The sequence below is a fragment of the Schistocerca nitens genome, chromosome 2, assembly GCF_023898315.1.
Source record: "Schistocerca nitens isolate TAMUIC-IGC-003100 chromosome 2, iqSchNite1.1, whole genome shotgun sequence".
Taxonomy (NCBI): domain Eukaryota; kingdom Metazoa; phylum Arthropoda; class Insecta; order Orthoptera; family Acrididae; genus Schistocerca; species Schistocerca nitens.
The window spans coordinates 368,494,163-368,513,900 of NC_064615.1; the positions used below are offsets into that span (position 1 = coordinate 368,494,163).

Consider the following 19,738-nt stretch of genomic DNA (forward strand, 5'->3'; position numbering starts at 1 on the left):
ATTCACCTGCTTTGTTTCCTAATTGCTAATGGTTGTAGTCCAAAAATATGGGCGAGAAAGATATATATTTTGGGGGAGTATAATGTTATCAGTAGAGAAGCAGTAACAGCAGAAAGGATCAGCAACTTAGAAAATGGACTAATCATAGGATGTCACATGAGTGACAAATCCACGAGGGACATTTCAACCTTCTAAATCTACCCAGATTGACTGTTTGTGATGTGATTATGAAGTGGAAACATGTAGGGAGAACCACGTCTAAATCAAGACCAGGTGAACCTCTTGAACTGACAGACAGGCACTGTCAACCATTCCAGAGCTAGGCTGTAAAAAAAAAAATAAAAAAACATATGAAATCAGCGGAAGGAATCACTTGGGAGTTTCCAAAGTGCTACCAGCGGTCCAGCAGGCACAGTGACTGTGTGTAGGGAGTTTAAAAGGGTGGGGTACATTGGTTGATCAGCTCTCCATAAGCCACACATTTCTATGCTTCTGGTGGTGTAAAGAATGATTTGGGTTGGTGAATCACATTCTACCCTATGGCGTCCAGTAGAAGGGTTTGTGTTTGGCGTTTGCCTGAAGGATGCTGTCTACCATCACTTCTAGTGCCAACAGTGAATACAGCATTATTTACTGTGTACAGTACAGTAACCATTTTGAGACAATAATTGACTGTATCAATATAACAATACATTTTGTGCCTCATGCATCTAGAAGCCGCAGCAGTTGTACATAGCCAGAGTACTTCTGATGTGCTCTTATTATTGATACTCAATCTATGAGGGAAATACTAAAGCCCTCTCCCTTTTAATCAGTGTGTAGGGCCATAAATGGAGTGGCCTTTGCTGAATTCACTGAGCACGAGGAGAGGGAGATGCAGGAATCCCTGCCAAAGACTACCACTGTAGGTCCTCATTGTGTTCGGCTGCGTTGGAAGATGGCATCTTTGAGTCCTGGCTGATCAACAGTGTCTGGGATGTAGCTTGGGCCTTTCTGCTGGGGAGTGGGTGCTGGATGTGGCGGTGATAGGACCAACAGTTCAGCCTCCAAGGGAACCCAGGTCTGAAAATATTTAACCTCTGTGGAGTGTGAGAGGGGAGTTTCATGGGTGGTGAAGGATGGGAGCTAGAAGCTGTATAGTGGGCAGAAGTGGTTCCCACCTCCATTGGCTCCCACCAATAGTGATTGTCGATTTCCTGTTGGTACTGAACATGAGGGCAGAAGTTGTAGCGGTAAGAGGCAGGCTGGTGTGCTGGCTTGTCCTAGAGTAGTTGTGCAGGTCATGCTGAGTTGGTGGTGGAAGGGAAAGGGGGGGGGGGGCAGTGTCTCATCTTGTTGATGGAGCTGATTCTGATGTCGAATCAGCTGCTCTTGACTGGCCGCGGTCTCAAATACCTGCCACCTCCTTTTGCTGACGACGATGTTTTGGGTCAAAACGGGACCCTGGCCAAAGTTACGAGCCCACACAGTTACATGACTCTGTGTGTGGGTAGTAGGCATAGCAGGTCAAACAGGATGTGGTGCCTATTCTTATGTAACATTTTGGCTGGCTATATCCTTTTACAGGGATGGACTGGAAGGTTCTGAGGAAGCAGTTGAGTGTGTACCCAGATTCAGCTACCATCAGAATATTGCACATCTACATCTTGAATGTTTTGACCATCCACGCAGCTTCTGAATCGGATGTGGGTTTGTGAGGGGCAGTTGTTGGGTGCTCAATGCCACTGTGTTGACAAAAATCCGGAAATGCAGATGCCATAAACTGATGGCTGTTTTCAGAAACTAGGATGGGAGGTGTCCCCTTCATTGCAGATCTGATGGACAGGGCATGGATTGTAACTGCTGTAGTAGTTTAGCAATCTGAGCAACACATGGAAAGTTAAACAGGGCATTGACAACTAGCAACCACGTTGCTCCCCAGAATGGACTGGCAAAATCAACGTGCGCCCTTTACCAGGGGTGGTCAGTGTGTGGCCAAGGGTAGGAATGCTTTGCCGGGGCTGACCAATTGCGAATGCAGGCATGGCAGTTACAGATGGTGCATTCGGTGGCATCAACCTCAGGTCAGTACACATGATGCTGTGCTATTGCTTGCATTCTGTGCATTCCTCAAAGTGTTGTGTGGATGAGCTTCAGTATGTGGGCATGGAGTGTGGGATGAACTATGACCCAGCTTTGTGTCATCCATAACTAACAAAATGATCTCAGTGATGTTAGCTTGCGCTGTAAAGAAAAATTGTGTGCTATTCCGGGTCAGTATCCTTAGGGAAGCCCTGTGGCCAACCCTACTGTGTAGCTGGCAACACTCTAAGTAGGAGTGGATAACTCTCCCTGTCTGCTGCTACTTAATGCATTGTAATCGAAAAATCAAGGGTGTGTCGCTGATTTGCATCTGAGGCAAAGCACAGCACCGTGTGCCTATCAAATCCGGCATCTAGGCCCCATGGCAAGTGAAAAAGTGCATCAGCTTTGGAGTGCTGTGTGGTTGACTGATAATGGAACTCATAGGTATATATAATTAAGAACACCATTCCAGCTGCTGCTTTGTTTTATTAGGAATTTTCAAATGGGGACTGAGCAGCAAAATGGTTTGTGATAAGTGACCAGGTGAAACTTAGTACCATAAAGATGTACATGAAATGTCTGGATGCTATATACAGTAGCCAACACTTCTTTCTTGATGGTTGAATAATTCCTCTTAACTGCATTTAATGTTTGAGGTGCAAATGCAGTGGTTATGACGTGTTGTCGGCATATTTGTGGGATAGTATGGCACCAAACCCCAATCTGATGCATCAGTGGCAAGCATTAAAAACATACTTTATAAGTTGCATAAAGGCCTTCTGGCATGCCCCTGACAACACTAATTTAACACCTTTTTATGTGCAGTCGAGCAGATGGAAAATACGGACTGCTTTGGGAATAAACTTTGCACAATAATTTACTTTGCTGAGTGAGTGACGTCTGTAGTTCTGTGAAATTCTTAGAAGGTGGTAATTTGGTTATTGTATCCAGGTGGTCTGTGTGGGTGGGAGCCCATATTTACTTAATGTGTCCCAAGCACTTGACACTTGGCTCAAAGAAACTACAATTCAGACCATGGGCTTGGAGCTGCCCAAAAGCCTGTAGGTAGAGCAGTAGCTGCTCCTACTTGGGTCTGGTAACTAACAGATCATTTAAGCAATTGACATAGTTGGGATGCATTGGATGAGTTGCTCAAGGTATCTCTGAAATATTATGGAAGCTCTTCTAATTCCAAATGGCAACCTGTTATAACAATATATGCTGAATGGCATATTAATAACTAAAAACTGTTTTGTCTGATGCCTACAGACAGTTAAAAGTAGGCATCAATTAGATATATCTGTGAAAAATGATTGCTCCCAGCCAATTTAGCTTTTCCTCCCAGCCAGTTTAGCCAAAAATTCCTCCAGCCTTGGAAGTAGATACAGACCAACAATTTCTTGAGCATTAAAGCTAGACTTGCAATCACCTCAAATGTAAAGTGATACAATAGGTTTCTTACCTCTAACCATGGGCATAGCCCTCTGGCTAGATGGTACCAGAGATGTCACATACACATACATAGTAACCTTACTAATTCTGCTTTAAGGATACTTGAATCTGGAACCCTGTTGTGTAGTCTAATATAGGTTCAGATAGCTGCTTAAATTGCACACACAACAAATAAAGTTCCATGAATGTGATCACAGTTGAAAGTAGATTAACATGGTCCTGAATTTAAAAACCAAGAACAAAAGCATCTAAACAAAAAATGTTAGTTGTTATCCAAGAGATGACTACTGACAAGATTAGGTACCAGGCAGCATTTTTATACTTAGCTTATATTACGATCTTACCCTGCAGCAGGATCGACTAACCATTGTATGTCACCACTTTGCACTGAGGAGACCACAGCTGCGGGGAGCCAGTGCATGGGTACATGTCCTCAGTAATCACTTACATGACCAAGCCTCTGTCCAATTGGAACTTGCCACCATCGAATTAATGTCCAGTTGCAACATGATACACTGCATCCCATATGCTGCTGCCAAGAGCACTGGCAAGATAGTGTGTAGGGTGCTGACAGGAGAAGTTTTTGATGCACTCTGGCTGTGGCAGATACTTGTGAGGTGCTCCAGTTTGCAGCATGCAAAACTAATGTCACGGAAAGGACAGTGACACCATTGATGCTTTGGGCCGCAATCTGAACACAATTTGACGGTGTGAACCTTTGTGAGGTCCTTTGACAATAAGAGAGAGCAGAACATTCCATGAGCCTCCGCTCACTTTGGAACATGCCAACATTTTTGTTTATGTGCATCTACCGATAATGAGGTTGGGTGATTGGTGACTACTGAATCCCAGGTTGCAGCACTACCAGATGAATGGATGCTTGGTAAATTGGTTGATGATGTTGAATGGAAGTCATCAGTTGATAGTAGAGCACAATGGCGACTGGTACTCTTAACAATGTTGAGACCAGAGGAATTGTGAAACACAGTGTGCTCTGACACACATACTTCGTGATCTGTAGCAATTTCTAACGTACCAATCAGAGTTGGTTCAGATACCTCTGAAGCCTTCATACTAGTATTTCTATCAGGTAGTGAGATGGGTAACAGCAATGGTGGATTAAGGAGTCCACATATGATGCATCACTGCGTTTACAGAAAAAAAAATCACACTTGCATGTCAAGTGCTGTAATTCAGTAGCCCATGCTGCATAGGATTGCTTACATTACTAACACACTAATTACACTTGTTGCAGTGATGTGAGTTTGGTGACATTAATAGTCAGTCAGCAAACCACAAACATCAGAAAAAGTCACACTACTAGTACATGAGAGTGGGCCTAAGTATTGCACCATTTCATACAGTTTACTATTAAAAAGACAGTAAGAGCACAAACTGATATTCAGGGTCAGTTAGTTGATTCACCTTGCACTGTAAAATGAAGTGACATAAATATATCTCCCAACTCTTGTTTGCCTCATTGAAGCGGGCAGATGGTGAGGGGGAGCTGAGGAAACGGCAGCTGCTGACTGTTGTTGGTTTTGCAGCACTTGAAACAGCCAAGACTGCTGTTGCTGTTAGAATTCCCAATGTTTTTCTTGCTGTTGCCACTGTTGATGCTGCTGCTGGAAATCCCAATGTTTTTCTTGCTGTTGTCTTTGTTATTGGAGCTGTAGCTGCCCAAACTTTAGACACAGAATCCGTGCTTCACTGAAATAATTGCCAGTTTCCTATTCTACTTTGCGTAGGTAGAACACAGTTTATGATCACTTGCATTGGTTGTAAAGCAGAGACAGTCAGAATTAACAAGCGGTTCCTGAGGTCAATGAAAGCATAGTTCACAAAGTGATTGGATAACCATAGCAAATCCTGGGTGTAGCAATGTTGTCTTAACCGTATAACAGTCCGGGGAACAATCCAGATCACAAATGTAAATCAGGCAAGGCCAAGACTTTATTATCCAATGAAACATTACTGAAAGCTATAGAGATTATAGAGAGACTAACTGGGGTGACCTGGGCTTCCGTACTTAGCGGCACACGTGTCATGAGGCAGCGCTAAATAATGTGCTTGCCACAGTTTTGCCGCCTTGTGCAGGTGCAATCTGCAGCTGTCGTATGTATCCTGAACATCTCTGATATGTTCTCCATATTGATACTTGGGCTAGGCAAGGAATTTGAATCACCATCATGTACTAAAAGATGCCTGGATGTGGTGCCTATGGCAGGTGTGGAAGACAGCCACTACCTCTCCTCTCTCATATGCCAGCAGGTAATGCTCTGGGCATGTTGTGTGTTACTGCAGAGACAGAAGGCTAGGTTTCAATGACTGCTATGCTGCCAGATATCAGCCATCACAACAGTTCTGTTGACACTAGTTGATTATAATCAGCTTGAGAGATGAAGCCCATCGCCGTACCCTGGTCGAGGTCGCTACCAAACATGCCATAATAGTTTCTTTTCACTGTTCAGAGGTACCATCTGCTTGTCTAGCCATTGAATTCAGGAAAATAAAATGAAGTGACCTTCTATGGAGGTGAGGCAGCCACAGATGAAAAGCCTCCATGGATGACGATCGGAGACTTCAGTAAATATCATTGACTTCATAAACATCCAACATGCCTGGGTGCTAGCCAATTTGGACTTTGCTTTCTGTAATGTCAGGTGCTTATAGTAGTCAGATAAAGAAGACTGTTGCATAATATGGAAATGATTGTGCTGAAAGTAAAATATGGGAAATACATCCAGCCAACAGGAACATTATCTACAAGAACAATTATCAATGACAGAATGCAGTCTTTTGAATTTGTCTTTTTTGCAGAAAGTTGTCTTAATGTTATTCTTGGACAGAACTTCTTGCTGGAATTGCAAGCATTCATAGACAGTGGAAGGTCAGAGCTTGAGATAGATGGAGCTATTCCAACAAGCACATATATAACAAAAGTTTGCTCAGTGTGGTTGTTTGCCATTGAAGGTTGTATTATCCCTCCATCACTAATGAAACAAGTTCCAGTCATAAGTCGAGATGCTTGGTTAACAAGCTTCTGTTGATTGCGAAAAGCTACTCAGGCTCAAAAATTTGTCTACATACCAGTGATGATCATAAACATTGTTGATGGTGAAGGAGAACTTTTGATCAGTAATTGTCACAAGCAGCCACAACTCGTCATAAAGGTGCAAGCATGGGGACAGCTGAAACGATCTGGGAAGGGCACTTAGTTCTAGCAATGAAGAACTGTGCTTCTGTACCACTACAGACAATGCAGGGGAGGTAGCTACTTTCAAACTGCAAATGGAATCTGGCCTGACTGGGGAACAATGTCGGTGAGTGTTAGCAGTTCTGCACCAATTTTTGGATCCAGAGTGGAGAAAAGACAGGGCAACTGGCCCATGGTAAAACACTGTATCAGCACCGGGGATCATCCACTGATTAGCCAATGTCATGTAGATTGTCGCTGGCTTAATAACTGTATTGCAGGAGAAGTGAAGATGATGCTGCAAGATGCCACTACTAAACCTTGAGTTCTTGGTCTTCTCCCATGGTCTTCGGGAAGTAGGATAGAATTAAACATTTCTGTTCTGACTACCGATGACTGGCCAAAATCACACGCATTGACAGCATAGACAATATATTTCTCAGCTGTGGATATGCAAATAAGCCACCGACAAATTGAGGTTGATGTGGTTGGCAGGGAAAAGATTGCCTTCATAACACCAGACAGTTTGAGGGTTCATAGATATGTCATTTGGACTGTGTAAAGCTCCAGCCACCTTTGCACATATTATGGACAACCTGCTTTGACATCTTAAATGGATGATACGCCTTTGTGATCTGGATGACACTCATGTCTCCGAAGACATCTGAAGAACTTCTAAGACACCTGACAGCCATGTTGAAGTGTGTTCAGACTGCAGGCTGCTGCATGAATCTAAGAAAGTGCCTGTTTTGTCCTAAGAAATCTTGGTCACCTAGTGTATGGCAATGGAGTCTGTCCCAACCCAAAGAAAACAATAGCTGTCACCGACTGTCTGACTTGGCACACTGATGATGCGAGAAGTTCTCTCAGAATGTGCTCATACCATAAGCGTTTCATAAAGGACTTGTGTACCAAGGCACACTCCTTGCAAGAACTACTGCAGGAAGACACAGAATTTTCCTGGGAAAATGTACAAGAAAGATCTTTCTCTACCCTTAAGGAGGCACTAACATCTTCCCTATTGTGTGAGATGAGAATGCCGAGACAGCACTTCATCCTGATGCTAGCACTTACTATTTGGCTGCAGTTCTAGTGCAAATTCAGGAATGTGCTGAAAAGATGATAGCTTAGGCTTCCCAGTACTCTCCAAGTCTGTGAGATGAACTACTCTCTAATCGAGAAAGAGTGCCCTGCTATTGTTTGGGTCATAAGCAAGTTTTTGCTGTATTTTTTTTGGAAGACCATAAACTGTTATGAGCGACCACCATTCTCTACGCCGGCTGACTAACGTGAAGAATGTCGGTTTGACTGAGGGTTCAGAAGTGAAATTTCACAACGGTTCACAAAAGTAGACACAAACAAAAGTGCAATTGCCTTACAAAGAATCTGTGGGAAGAACACAGCAGTATGGATGAAATCTGTCAGTGCAGCAATAAATTGCATTGCTGCTAAATGGAGGGAAGATCACAGACTGTTGAAAACTGCAAATCATTGAACAAAGAGGAATTTGGAGTTAATAAAGGGAATATTGTACAAAAGGAACTATTATCCAATTGTACGGAAACAGTCACACTTCATCCTAGCTCATCTACAGCCAGCTATTCTGAAGTATTTCTATAACATTCCAACATCTGGTCACCTAGAATTCGTGAAAACTCTAGACGGAATCAGACACAGACATTACTGGTTAGGTCTCCTGTGATCCATTATACACTATGTGAATTACTTTAAGGAATGCCAGCAGTGGAAGTACATGCTGCAGTTATCTCTAAAGCATCTCGTTCCAGTTACATCTGCAGCACTGCCATTCCACCAAATTGGAATTGATCTCTTTGGGAGGTTCACTCAAGTTGCAAATGAGAATCGATGGTTAATAATCTGAACTGACTATCTCACCCACTACACTGTCACCAAAGCTGTGCTGACTGCAGAAATTCTGGAGATTGCAGATTTCTTTGTAGAAGACATCATTTTGAAGTACAGCACATTCTGTGAGATCTCTGATAATGGAAAAGTTTTCTAGTAGAGACTGATCAAAGGTAATTTTACATCGTAATATCATCCACAGGATGAACATTGCCTACTTCCCACAGACAAGTGGGCTCACAGAATGCCTCAGTAAGACAATGGCAAATATTGTCTCAGTGTATGTTGATGCCAAACAGAGAGATTGGGATACGATACTGCCCATTGTGACATTCACATACAACACAGTGAAGCAAAACACTGTAGGCCTCATACCATTCTTTCTGATCCAGGGTCTGGAGGTCAAAACAATAATGGATACACTTTTTCCTCTTCAACCAGGTGATACTCAGGATAACTGCATTAATCATCTCATCACCAGGCCCACTTGTTGTTGCTTTAAGCCTTACAGAAGCATGGATTATTCTTGAAGCACCACAATTAGTGAAATAATAAAGTAAATAAATATAGGAATAATGAACATTAAATGGAAAACATTTAAGAAAAGATCCCATAATAACCTAGTTTACAACAGATAGGTTATTCTTGACAATATCTTTATTCAAATACTCGCACACAGATTTGTATCTGAATGATGGCCTTACACAGATCGTTAACTCAACATAATATTAATGAAGTCTTCTCAGTTTATCAACTGAGTCAAGGTGTCAGGTTGTGGCAACATTTCAACATGTTTCATATTTGTAATCTTCAGGCAAAATGTCAGGTTCATGTCCTGTCTGGGTCTTTACAGCTGCTGGGCCGCAGACTTCTGTGCGTTGTCTGTGTTGGCAGTGCCAATCGTGTGCCTGCAAAAGAGGTGTCAAGGCCGGGCATTGCATCCTGGTGCAGCCTGTCCATTCCATCTGCTGCATTCACCGTTTTTGCATTGGAGTGTTCTTGTCTGTATTTTTGTTGAAAACCACTATCTCAGTTGACAAGGTTATCATAGATTTGTATCTCCACAGACTCTTTAAGAATCAAATCCCAGAACTAGTTCCCCTGCATACCAGCTTTGTTTGTTTGTTTGAAAACAAACATTGGATTTACATTGAGGTTGTGATCTGCCACTGCAGGTTTCTCCATTTGGCCTGGGCAAATGTTCGTCACTACATGCTCTGAGCAACACTGCAATATACATTGCTGCATCTGGCTGATGTGTTGTTTGCCACACTCGCAACTGATGCTGTAGACTCAAGGTGTCGGTATTTGTAGTTTATCCTTCACTGAGCCCAGCATATTCTTGATTTTGGCCAATGAGCGAAAGATGATTTTAATGTTGCTCTCTTCTACTATTCTTGCAATCTTTACCATGGGTGGCCCAGCATATGGAAGGAACATAAAGCGCTTAGTGTCTTCTTCGCTTATGTCTTCTTCTTCCTCCTTTCTTGGTAGGACAGTGCATCTTTTGTATCTCAGAATATCCGTTCTCACGAAAGGTTTTTCTCAACACCCAAATTGGAAGTTAGATTCTCTTGGTCGCACATGCGTCGTGCTCTGCTCTCCAAGGTGTTGTGCACAGATTTGCATTGTGCTGGATGGTCGCAGCTATTGGTGTTAAGGTATAGGTGGATGTGTGTCTTCTTCCTGTTAACAGAATGACCTAATGTGCCATCAGTCATCTTCTTTATCATGATGTTGAGGAAAGACCGACATCAGTTTTCTTCCACCTCCATGATGAATTTAATATTGTCATGTACATCATTGAGTTGTTTAAGTAATTGTTGTAGAGTTTCTTCACCATGCTGTCAAATCATGAACATGTCGTCCAAGTAGCAGTAGAACACCTTTGGTTTCAGGCATTCCATTTCGAGAGCTGTTTCATCAAACTGTTTCATTTGTAGATTTGCGATACATGGTGCCAGGGGGAGAACCCATGGCCTCTCCATGTAACTGTTGGTAGAATTTACCACCACATTGGAAGTATGTGGTTGTGAGTGCATGGTGGAACAGTTCCACTGTGTCTTTGTCGACGTGGCCCCTTAGTAATGTCAAGGAGTCCTCAAGAGGTACCTGTGTGAAGAGGGATGTGAAATCAAAGCTGACCAGTTCAGTAGTGTCCCTCAAAGTATCTTCATGACCTCCAATGGGTTTTTGACATGGTGAGGACTATGATCCATGAGAGGCTTCAGTAGCTGCACAGGGTGTTTGACTATTTCATAAGTTAGTCAATTGAACAAAAAATGACAAGAACTCTCCAATGCAAAACCGCAAAGGCAAAAGGCATTAGATGGAATGGACAGGCTCCACCAGGAAGCGATGCCTGGACCTGCCAGCATACAGGGAGCCCCACCAACAATGTGCTGCGACTTTCCTCCCCCCCCCCTCCCCCCCCTCCACTTCCACCTTGGGCCATGGTAACCCTTCTGGAAGCACGCAACTGGCACTGCCAATGCAGATGAGGACAAGACATGAACTCGAAACTTTGCCTGAAGATGACAAGTAGGAAACTTGTTGAAATGTTGCCGCATTATGACACCTCGATTCACCTGATAATCCGGGAAGACTTCATCATCAAGATTCGCCGAGAAAGTCTAAATTCATGTGTTCAACATAATATTGACTCAAAATACCACTGAATGATTAATTGGTAGTGCAAGATGAGCATTTAGCAGTCAGTAGCACTTACGGATTAAATGCTTGGTTGAGCAACAAATTCTCAAAAACCTACAGTGATGATCAAAAAGTTTAACAATTGTAAACAAACATTTAAGCAAATTTTACTGTGGTCGGAATTATTCAATTACTGAGTCCTGAATTAGTGAATGTTTAAGTATTTCTGAGTCCATACTACACCACTTAAATCTGAGCGGCTCTGTGGCCACACAGTACCTTCCACCTTACCACTTCAATACCACACCAACAAAAGACCTTACCTAGACAAACAACACTGACCAACAGATCTTTAGATCTCGTCTCTATGCCTATTTAAAATCTTGCTCACATGACCAATACTTGGGTCTCTCAACCTGATGATCATTCATTAAATCAGATATGTTGCAATATTTACATAACTTTAAATATTCACATTAAACAATCTTGAGTAAAATTTGATTTCATTGTACAATATTCTCAGTATACTTAGCATTATTAGTAAGCTTTATTTTCTTTGCCATATCCAGAGCTTCAGCTGACAGTAGTCAGTACAACACACACACACACACACACACACACACACACACACACACACACACACACACACACACTGGTGTTGTAGTCCTGCTTTAGTCAAATGACTATACCAAAATCTTGTTAAATAACATATGGGTTGATGGCATAATAGGATAGTAATCTCTTGCTGGCAGTAATCTATAATGGACATTTGGAGAAATCGTGTTTTTTGGCTCTATTTTTCATATCATTTATAACTATTTACTTACTTGTTTTACAATATTAGATACCGAGCGAGGTGGCGCAGTGGTTAGACACTGGACTCGCATTCGGGAGGACAACGGTTCAATCCTGCGTCCGGCCATCCTGATTTAGGTTTTCCGTGATTTCCCTAAATCGCTCCAGGCAAATGCTGGGATGGTTCCTTTCAAAGGGCACGGCCGACTTCCTTCCCTGTCCTTCCCTAATCCGATGAGACCGATGACCACGCTGTCTGGTCTCCTTCCCCAACACAACCAACCAACAATATTAGATACTTGTTAAGTCCTTTGTTGACACCAAGAGCTACTCAACAGTATGTCATGTACCTGTATTGTGTGTCTATATCCTTTGATTTTATAAGTTATTCTAGTGTTAAATGTTGATAACTTCAATAATAACAACTGTATACACATGATTATAATTTTAGTGACCTTGTCTCACTGTCAAAAATCAAGAATGTCAACAATGTAGGAAAAGATAGTGCCACTTCCTGTAAATATGACATGTTAAGTCGCGCGCGCCCTACACGATTAAAAGATACTTGCACAATGCTATCAGCCACAGCTTTCATCAGAAAGAGAAAGATACGCAAGCACACCTCACGCACACGTGGTTGCCAACTCCGGCAGCATGGGCCAGAATGCCAAGTACTGTTTAGATTTTTCATAGCATTTCTGTGAGCAGCTCTGATATTTTCGGTGAATATTGCTAGATTATGTTCTAGTTTTAATGCACTTTGTTGTTGGACCGTCTTGCCTCACTTAAAGTACACAGAGGAATATTCCCCTTCCACTCAAGATTTCAAAGTCACTGAGGCCCTGTAAGCTGTTGACCAACCCCTGGGTGCTCACAGCTCACTGCAATAACCTGGGTCGTTTGCCAAATGCCAAATCTGACTGACGTGGTCCAGCCACACGACAGCAAGTTGCTAGTCACATGACACTCAACCAAATATTCTGCGTATACATACCACACTTAGTGGACTCACCACTCATAATTTCACACTCGGAATTGATGGCATTGTGATGAATGGGTCATTTATTTAATTATTTATGTTTTGTCATGATATTGATGAGGGAAAACATTAATGTAATCTTCGAAGAATATAAAAATTGTTTTCCATTGATTTCAGAATTACTGCGAAAGTCTGCTGAACATTGCTTGAAAGACATGGTGCAGTTCCTGTTTTCCAGATTACCTCTTTTCTCAGAGGATCACCGGATCCCCTCTAACGTGAAGGTAATAATGTTAAGTAGCTACATAGTACTTAAAATTTCAATAGCTATCAACAAGAATCTATAAAGATATAGTGACAGTATTTAAGAAATCCGTTGTCTCCTGAAAATGTGTTTCCAATCAATTTGGTATGTCAAAGGACACAGTGTTTGAGTTTTAAAATTCATGAAACTGTCCTGCGCATTGTACATCCCTTGCTAGTTCTTCCATTTGCAAGTCTCTTCATCTTTGCATAACTACTGCAATGTACATAAATGTGAACCTCCTTACTGTACTAAAGCTGTGTTGTAAAACCCATATCTCCTTGGTCTGATTCAGTACTTCACTTTTAGTTATCTAATCTACCCATCCTTTAGTTGGTGTTGTTTTGTAACATCAAATTTTAGTAGCTTTTATTTTTTTCTTGGCTGTACTGTTTATATTCCATATTCCACTTACATGTAAAGCTACACTCCAAGCAAATACTTTCAGAAGGGACTTCCTAGCACTTAAATTTATATTGGATGTTAACTTTCTTCCTTTTGCAATCTTTATTGCTATTACAAGCATAAATTTTATATCTTCTGTACTTCAGCCTTCGTCAGTTATTTTGCTACCTAAATAGTAAAACTCTTAGATTACTTTGTGTCCCATTTTCTGATGTGATTCCCTTCAACCCCATTTGTTTTAATTTTATTACACGCCTTTACTTTTATTTTATGTTTTTTAATAATCATCCAGCAATCTCTGTCGAAACACTACCAATTCCGTTCAACTGATCTTCCAAATCCTTTGCTGTCTCTATCAGAATTACAATGTCATCGGCAGACATGAAAGTTTTTACTACCTCTCCCTGAATATTAATTCCTTTCCCAGTTATCTCTGCTGCTTGCTCTCGGTACAGATAAAATAAAATGGGGCATAGGCTGCAATCTTGTCATTGCCTTCTCAACTTCTGCTTAACTTTCATCTCCTTTAACTTTACAGCTACAGTCTAGTTTCTGTATAAGTTGTAGATAACCTTCCAATCACCGTACTTTTTATTCACAATACTTCAAGTTTTGAGTGTCAACGAAAATAAGACAAGAGTAATGGGATGCAGTTGAATTAAGTCAGGCAGTGCCGAGGGAGTCGAATTAGGAAAGACACTAAATGTAATAGAAGATTTTTGCTATTTTGGCAGCAAAATAACTGCTGATAGCCAAAGTATAGATGATATGAAATGCAGACTGGCTATAACAAGGAAAGCATTATTGAAAAAGAATAATTTCACATTGAATGCAAATTTAAATGTTAGGAAGTCTTTTCTGAGTGTATTTATGTGGAGTATAATCTTGTATAGTAGTGACACATAGCTGATAAACAGTTCAGACAAAAAGAGAGTAGAAGCTTTTGAAATGTGGTGATCAAGGAAAATGCTGAATATTTAGGTGGGTAGATCATCAAACTAATGAGGTGATACTGAGTTGAACTGGCTGGAAAGAAAATAAATGTAAGGCGCTTCATGACTAAAAGAAGGGATCAGTTGACATGATGCATTCTGAGGCTGCAAGGAATGTTAGTTTAGTATTGGAGGGAAATGTGGGGACTAAAATTATTTCTAACTTCAACCTATTTCTCTCTTCAAGCTTTCTCACCCATCATGAGACATTAAATTAATAGGCGACAGAATGCTGGCTAATACTTAATCTTCATATCCTGTTGTCCTCACCAGATGTGGGTCTTCTCAACTTGGAGTGTAAGTGACCAGCCTATCCTCCCACCCTCTCCCTTTCGAACCTTCCTGTACTCTTTGGGGAATAAACAAAGATTTCCAAAACCTTGAAATAGTTTTATCTGCTTTTAAGTGTTTTATTGACAGTACTGGAAAATTTATTTCTCAAAGGCCCAGTCATTCAGCCTCTTTGTGGTATAACAGTGTTCTCAGTTTAATGTGCCTTCTGATACAATTATTAACGGATGTAACATAACATACCACAGTCTATCCCATAGAATGCCATATTTGCTTGTTCTTCAGCCATCACCACCCAAAGATCTGAATGGGCTACTATGTTACCTTTTAGAATATTTTACCCCAAAGAACACCATTAACATTAAACCTTACAGAAAAACTGCATGCCGTCTGGGAGCAGAATGGCTGTAGCTTTCCTTTGTTTCAGCCATGCATCACTACCAACATAGCATGGTTGTATTGTTTAATGTTACAAGACAGACCTAATGATCCAGAATGTTCTCCTGTCACTACTGAAAGAAGCTACTGCCTGCCTCTCTTCAGGAATCATATACTAGTTTGACCTTCCCATAGATACCTTTGTGGTGTGGTTGCATCTCCTCTTTGGCACTGCATATTGTTACGCATACAAACCTTTGTGCTGTAGCAAAGGTCCTTTTATTGAAACGGGAGAAGTACTGCATAGAAACATAAATTGAACACAATATTATTAGCATTCTCAGTCGTTCATTTGAAATGTATGGTTATTCATTTGAAATGTATAGTCGAAGCTTAGGATGTATTCTTGATCATAGATTTTTCAATTTTCTTCGAGCATGTCAATATTGCCCTAAACAGATGCATGTATTTCTACAGTGTACTAAACTGAATAATATATTACTAGTTCCATATTAATGTTATTGCAGTTTATTGTCATTACTTATGCAAGCATCAATAATGGTTTTCTTTTGTGATTTATACTAGCCTTTTTCATAAAAATGAGTATCATACTGGAGACAAAAATGCGAAGCTTTTTATATAACCCTAGTACCATGTAGCATGAATATGTGATATCTAATGTTGCAGAAACTCAAAGTGAGAGCTGGTGCTATTGACTCATCTCATTCTAAGAGAAGAAGCAGAAATTCTTTTCGAATGAAACCCAATCGTACATCAACAAAGAATGATGAAAGTTCTTCTTCTCTAGCACCAAAGGAAACTACTACTGCACGTCAGACAGGTGAGATGTCTTGAATTAACAACTGTACAACTGTGGAAACTCGTATTACTTTAGTTAGCACAGTCATCACTTGCAGGAGCAAACAGCAACCCTGAGAAATTAAAATTGTAGAACAACCTCAAGTCACAAGTAACTTTTTTTTTTTTTGTCACTCGGCAGAAGAGAGCACCTTCAGAAATTAAGTATGCAAGGGGCACACATTAAATATGCATGGCTGTATATAAAGCCATCATTATATAGAATGTGCATGATGAGTGGTACTATGTGCAGCCAGATATATTTAATTTATGCTTGCATCTGTCAAGCGGAACATGTCAATAAAGGAAAGTTACATATGACTTGTGGGTGGTTCCCCTCTAACTATTTGGACTTTGGATAAATAATGGATCTGCCTAGAAACTTTTATTACAGCTTGAAAATGAATGCTAGATTAAGAAAATACTAGACAAATCTAGATAAAGTAAAATTGTGCAGAACCCAGGTCTTCGCTCCTAGTGTACAAGGCATAGCCATAAAGTAAACTTCCGTGGGATTGTGAATAGAAACAAAACAATTTAAATGAAAAATTTATTAGAACAGGAAGTGCCAAGCCATTTTCAACATAGTCACCATTGGAATTCAGACATTTGTCATACGGCGGGACTATCTTTTGCATCCCTGTGTCACAGTTGTGTGGCATCTGGGACTGGAACTGCTGTGTGACAACCGCCTCTGCCTGTCTGTCAGTCTGAAAACACTAATGCCGACCGAACAATAATTTCTTGAGGTTCCAGAACATAAAGAAACCACTTGGAGTGAGCTCTGGTCTGTAGGGTGGATGATCAAACGCCTCCAAGCCAAACACTTGCAGGAGCTCTGTTGTACGTTGACCCATGTGGCCAACTGTTATTGTGCAGCAAGACAACACTGGCACTAACGATCCACCATTGATTGTTCTGAATAGCCCATTGCAATTTCTGCATTGTTTCGCAGTAAACTTCAGTCACCTGTTAACCTCTGGTGAGATGTTTGGTGAGAACAAGTCCTCATCTGTCCCAGAGCATTGAATACATCACTTTCCACACAGACAGTCTGCTTGAATTTCATCTTACTGGGAGAGCCGCTGTGATGCCATTGACTGCCGCCTGGTTTGGAGTATTGTACGCAACCTCTCATCACGTGTGAGGGTCTGATCCAGAAACTTGTTGCTGTTGTCATGGTACCACTGCAGGAAAGTCAAAGCTGCCCCATACGCTTGGTTTTGTGTTCTGGAGTCAGTTGCTTTGGCACCCACTTGGCGCACAATTTCCAGTAAAACAGGCGCTCTGTTACAATTTTGTGTAACGAGCAACTGCACATCTGTGAGAACTGGTTGCTGAGTTTCATGATTGTGGAGCAACAATTCTCCATAATGCATTTCCATACAAGATCTAAAAGGTCACCTGTAATGATGGATGGATTCCTGCTGCACTCCTCGTCATGAATATTTTAGTGGCCTGCTGCAAAGTCTCTGCACCAGTGATGCACCATCTGCTTTCTTTATGATGTTAGGCCCATCAACCAGGCACAGCTGATGATGAATTTCTGTCAGCACAGTGTTCTATGCAGTCAAAAATTTCATCATTGGCCACATTCACACGCGGCTGCAGCTGGAATACAAGTCTATATTTTCAGCTGCTGCTACGAGGCTACTGAGAGACTTTGGTTCCGTTAGTGCATGCACTGTGTCACATCATTACAGTTAAAATGACATCCTTAAAGGTGTGAGAGGAGGGAAGCATTTTAATTACCACTGATGCTGAATGAGAATAAAACATATGGTTTCTGTAATTCTATCTATAATTGGATATGGTAACAGCGATTTCTCTGTCGTACCAATGGAGCAACTTGATAGTTTGGGCCTCCACCATTCTCAAGTACAAAGAAGATTGAAAATTAGAAAATTTCAATCACAGTTAATAAAAGTTCACATAATAACTTAACTGCACTATATGATGAGATACTCAGTGTTGATATCCTCGGGTGTTGTTGCCTCAGAAAGTCCCAGCTTTAGACATTGCTGATGTACTAATTTTTAAATAAAACACAGTGTTATCAGTTTACTTCTTTTGTATTATGACCGATTTGGATGTACATTGATGAAATATACGTTTCTTGTCTGGCAGCCTCCAAGAGTCACACACAAACATCTTTTGAAAGACAATAACGCACTCACTGACTGATCACTCTCTCACTGCCCTGACTGATTCTCTTTGGCTTGGTCCTTGCTGTGGCTCATGTGCCACTTCCTTTTATATAAAACTAAACAATCAAATACATTGTTCAATGTAAGATTTACAAAATAACAATTAAGTCATTAGATTTTCATTACTTTCATAAAAAATGGGCCACATGTTGGCCTACATGTTCTGATATTAAATTTGAAAAAGTTTACTTAATTTCATACACAATTTCAATAAGTTTTACATTACAACAATTTAAATTATATTTTAGTTAATTATGTACAAATAACTTTGAATAAAATATTGTTAAGGGTTTTTTGGATAGATCTAGAGTAGAGCTATCATTTTAAATAATTCTGAAGGAATAAACATTGTAGCTTTCAGAAATAGGGGAGAAGTAAATTTTCAAGTATATGTGGCGCAACAAGAGTGCACAGTTCATATCATGAAATTTCAAAGTTGGTTTATTAACAAACGGCTTACTCCCCTTAGTTACTGTTATTAATTGGGTAACATATTAATGTGAAAATTAATCTGAAATAGTAAACTCATTTGTACTAATTTTTTAAGGGCTGTTTACTACTGGAACTGGCTCTAGACATAACAGTGTAAAGTCGAGAAAGTTAAAAATTTGAGCTAAATTGACCATTTCAGAGGATCTTAACATGAGAAAGGAATTTCAGATAGGGATCTGAAGGTAGTCCCATTTCACGGTATCACATATGTGCAGTCACTTTGTGCAGCGGCTCCCTCCCATCCTCCCTCCCTCCCTCCCTCTTGAATCCTTAATATTTTCAGGGATCATTTTGCAGCAAGTGTAGTGGAATGAACTTAATTGCTGCTTGTTCTTATTAGCTGTGGTGTGACCAATTTTATAAGTAAAATTATCTGTCTGGTGTAACTCTTTCCTTTTGTGGGTGGTATGCTACCAGTTGCAGCATCTGTTCATATCTCCTAGTGCTGTTCATGCTACTTCATCAGTATCCATTGTTCGGTCTTCACAGCTGAGCTCTTTGCCCTCTACCAGGCTGTCCTTTACATCTGCCGCCACCGACATTCTGCATATGTCATCTGCTCCGATTCCCTGAGCGCTATCCAGAGCCTCGGTGATCCGTACCCGGTTCACCCTTTCGTGCACCGGATCCAACGCTCTCTTCAGCAGCTGGTGGACGTCGGTTCTCCGGTTAGCTTTATGTGGGTTCCTGGCCATGTCGGTATCCCTGGGAACGAAGCTGCAGATGCCGCGGCCAAGGCTGCGGTCCTCCAGCCTCGGACAGCTTCTTGTTGTGTCCCTTCGTCAGATTGTAGCAGGGTAATTTGTC

At 41.1% G+C, this 19,738-nt stretch overlaps 1 protein-coding gene across 2 annotated transcripts in view; it reads left to right on the forward strand.

Annotated features, from left to right (window-relative positions):
* LOC126236190 (Golgi-specific brefeldin A-resistance guanine nucleotide exchange factor 1) overlaps nt 1–19,738 on the forward strand; it is a 321,970-nt gene that overhangs the window by 36,073 nt on the left and 266,159 nt on the right. For both annotated transcript variants that reach the window (XM_049945293.1, XM_049945291.1), the window contains exons 6-7: nt 13,182–13,288; nt 16,062–16,215. In XM_049945293.1, the coding sequence (XP_049801250.1) occupies nt 13,182–13,288; nt 16,062–16,215 (261 nt within the window). The remainder of the gene's footprint in view (nt 1–13,181; nt 13,289–16,061; nt 16,216–19,738) is intronic.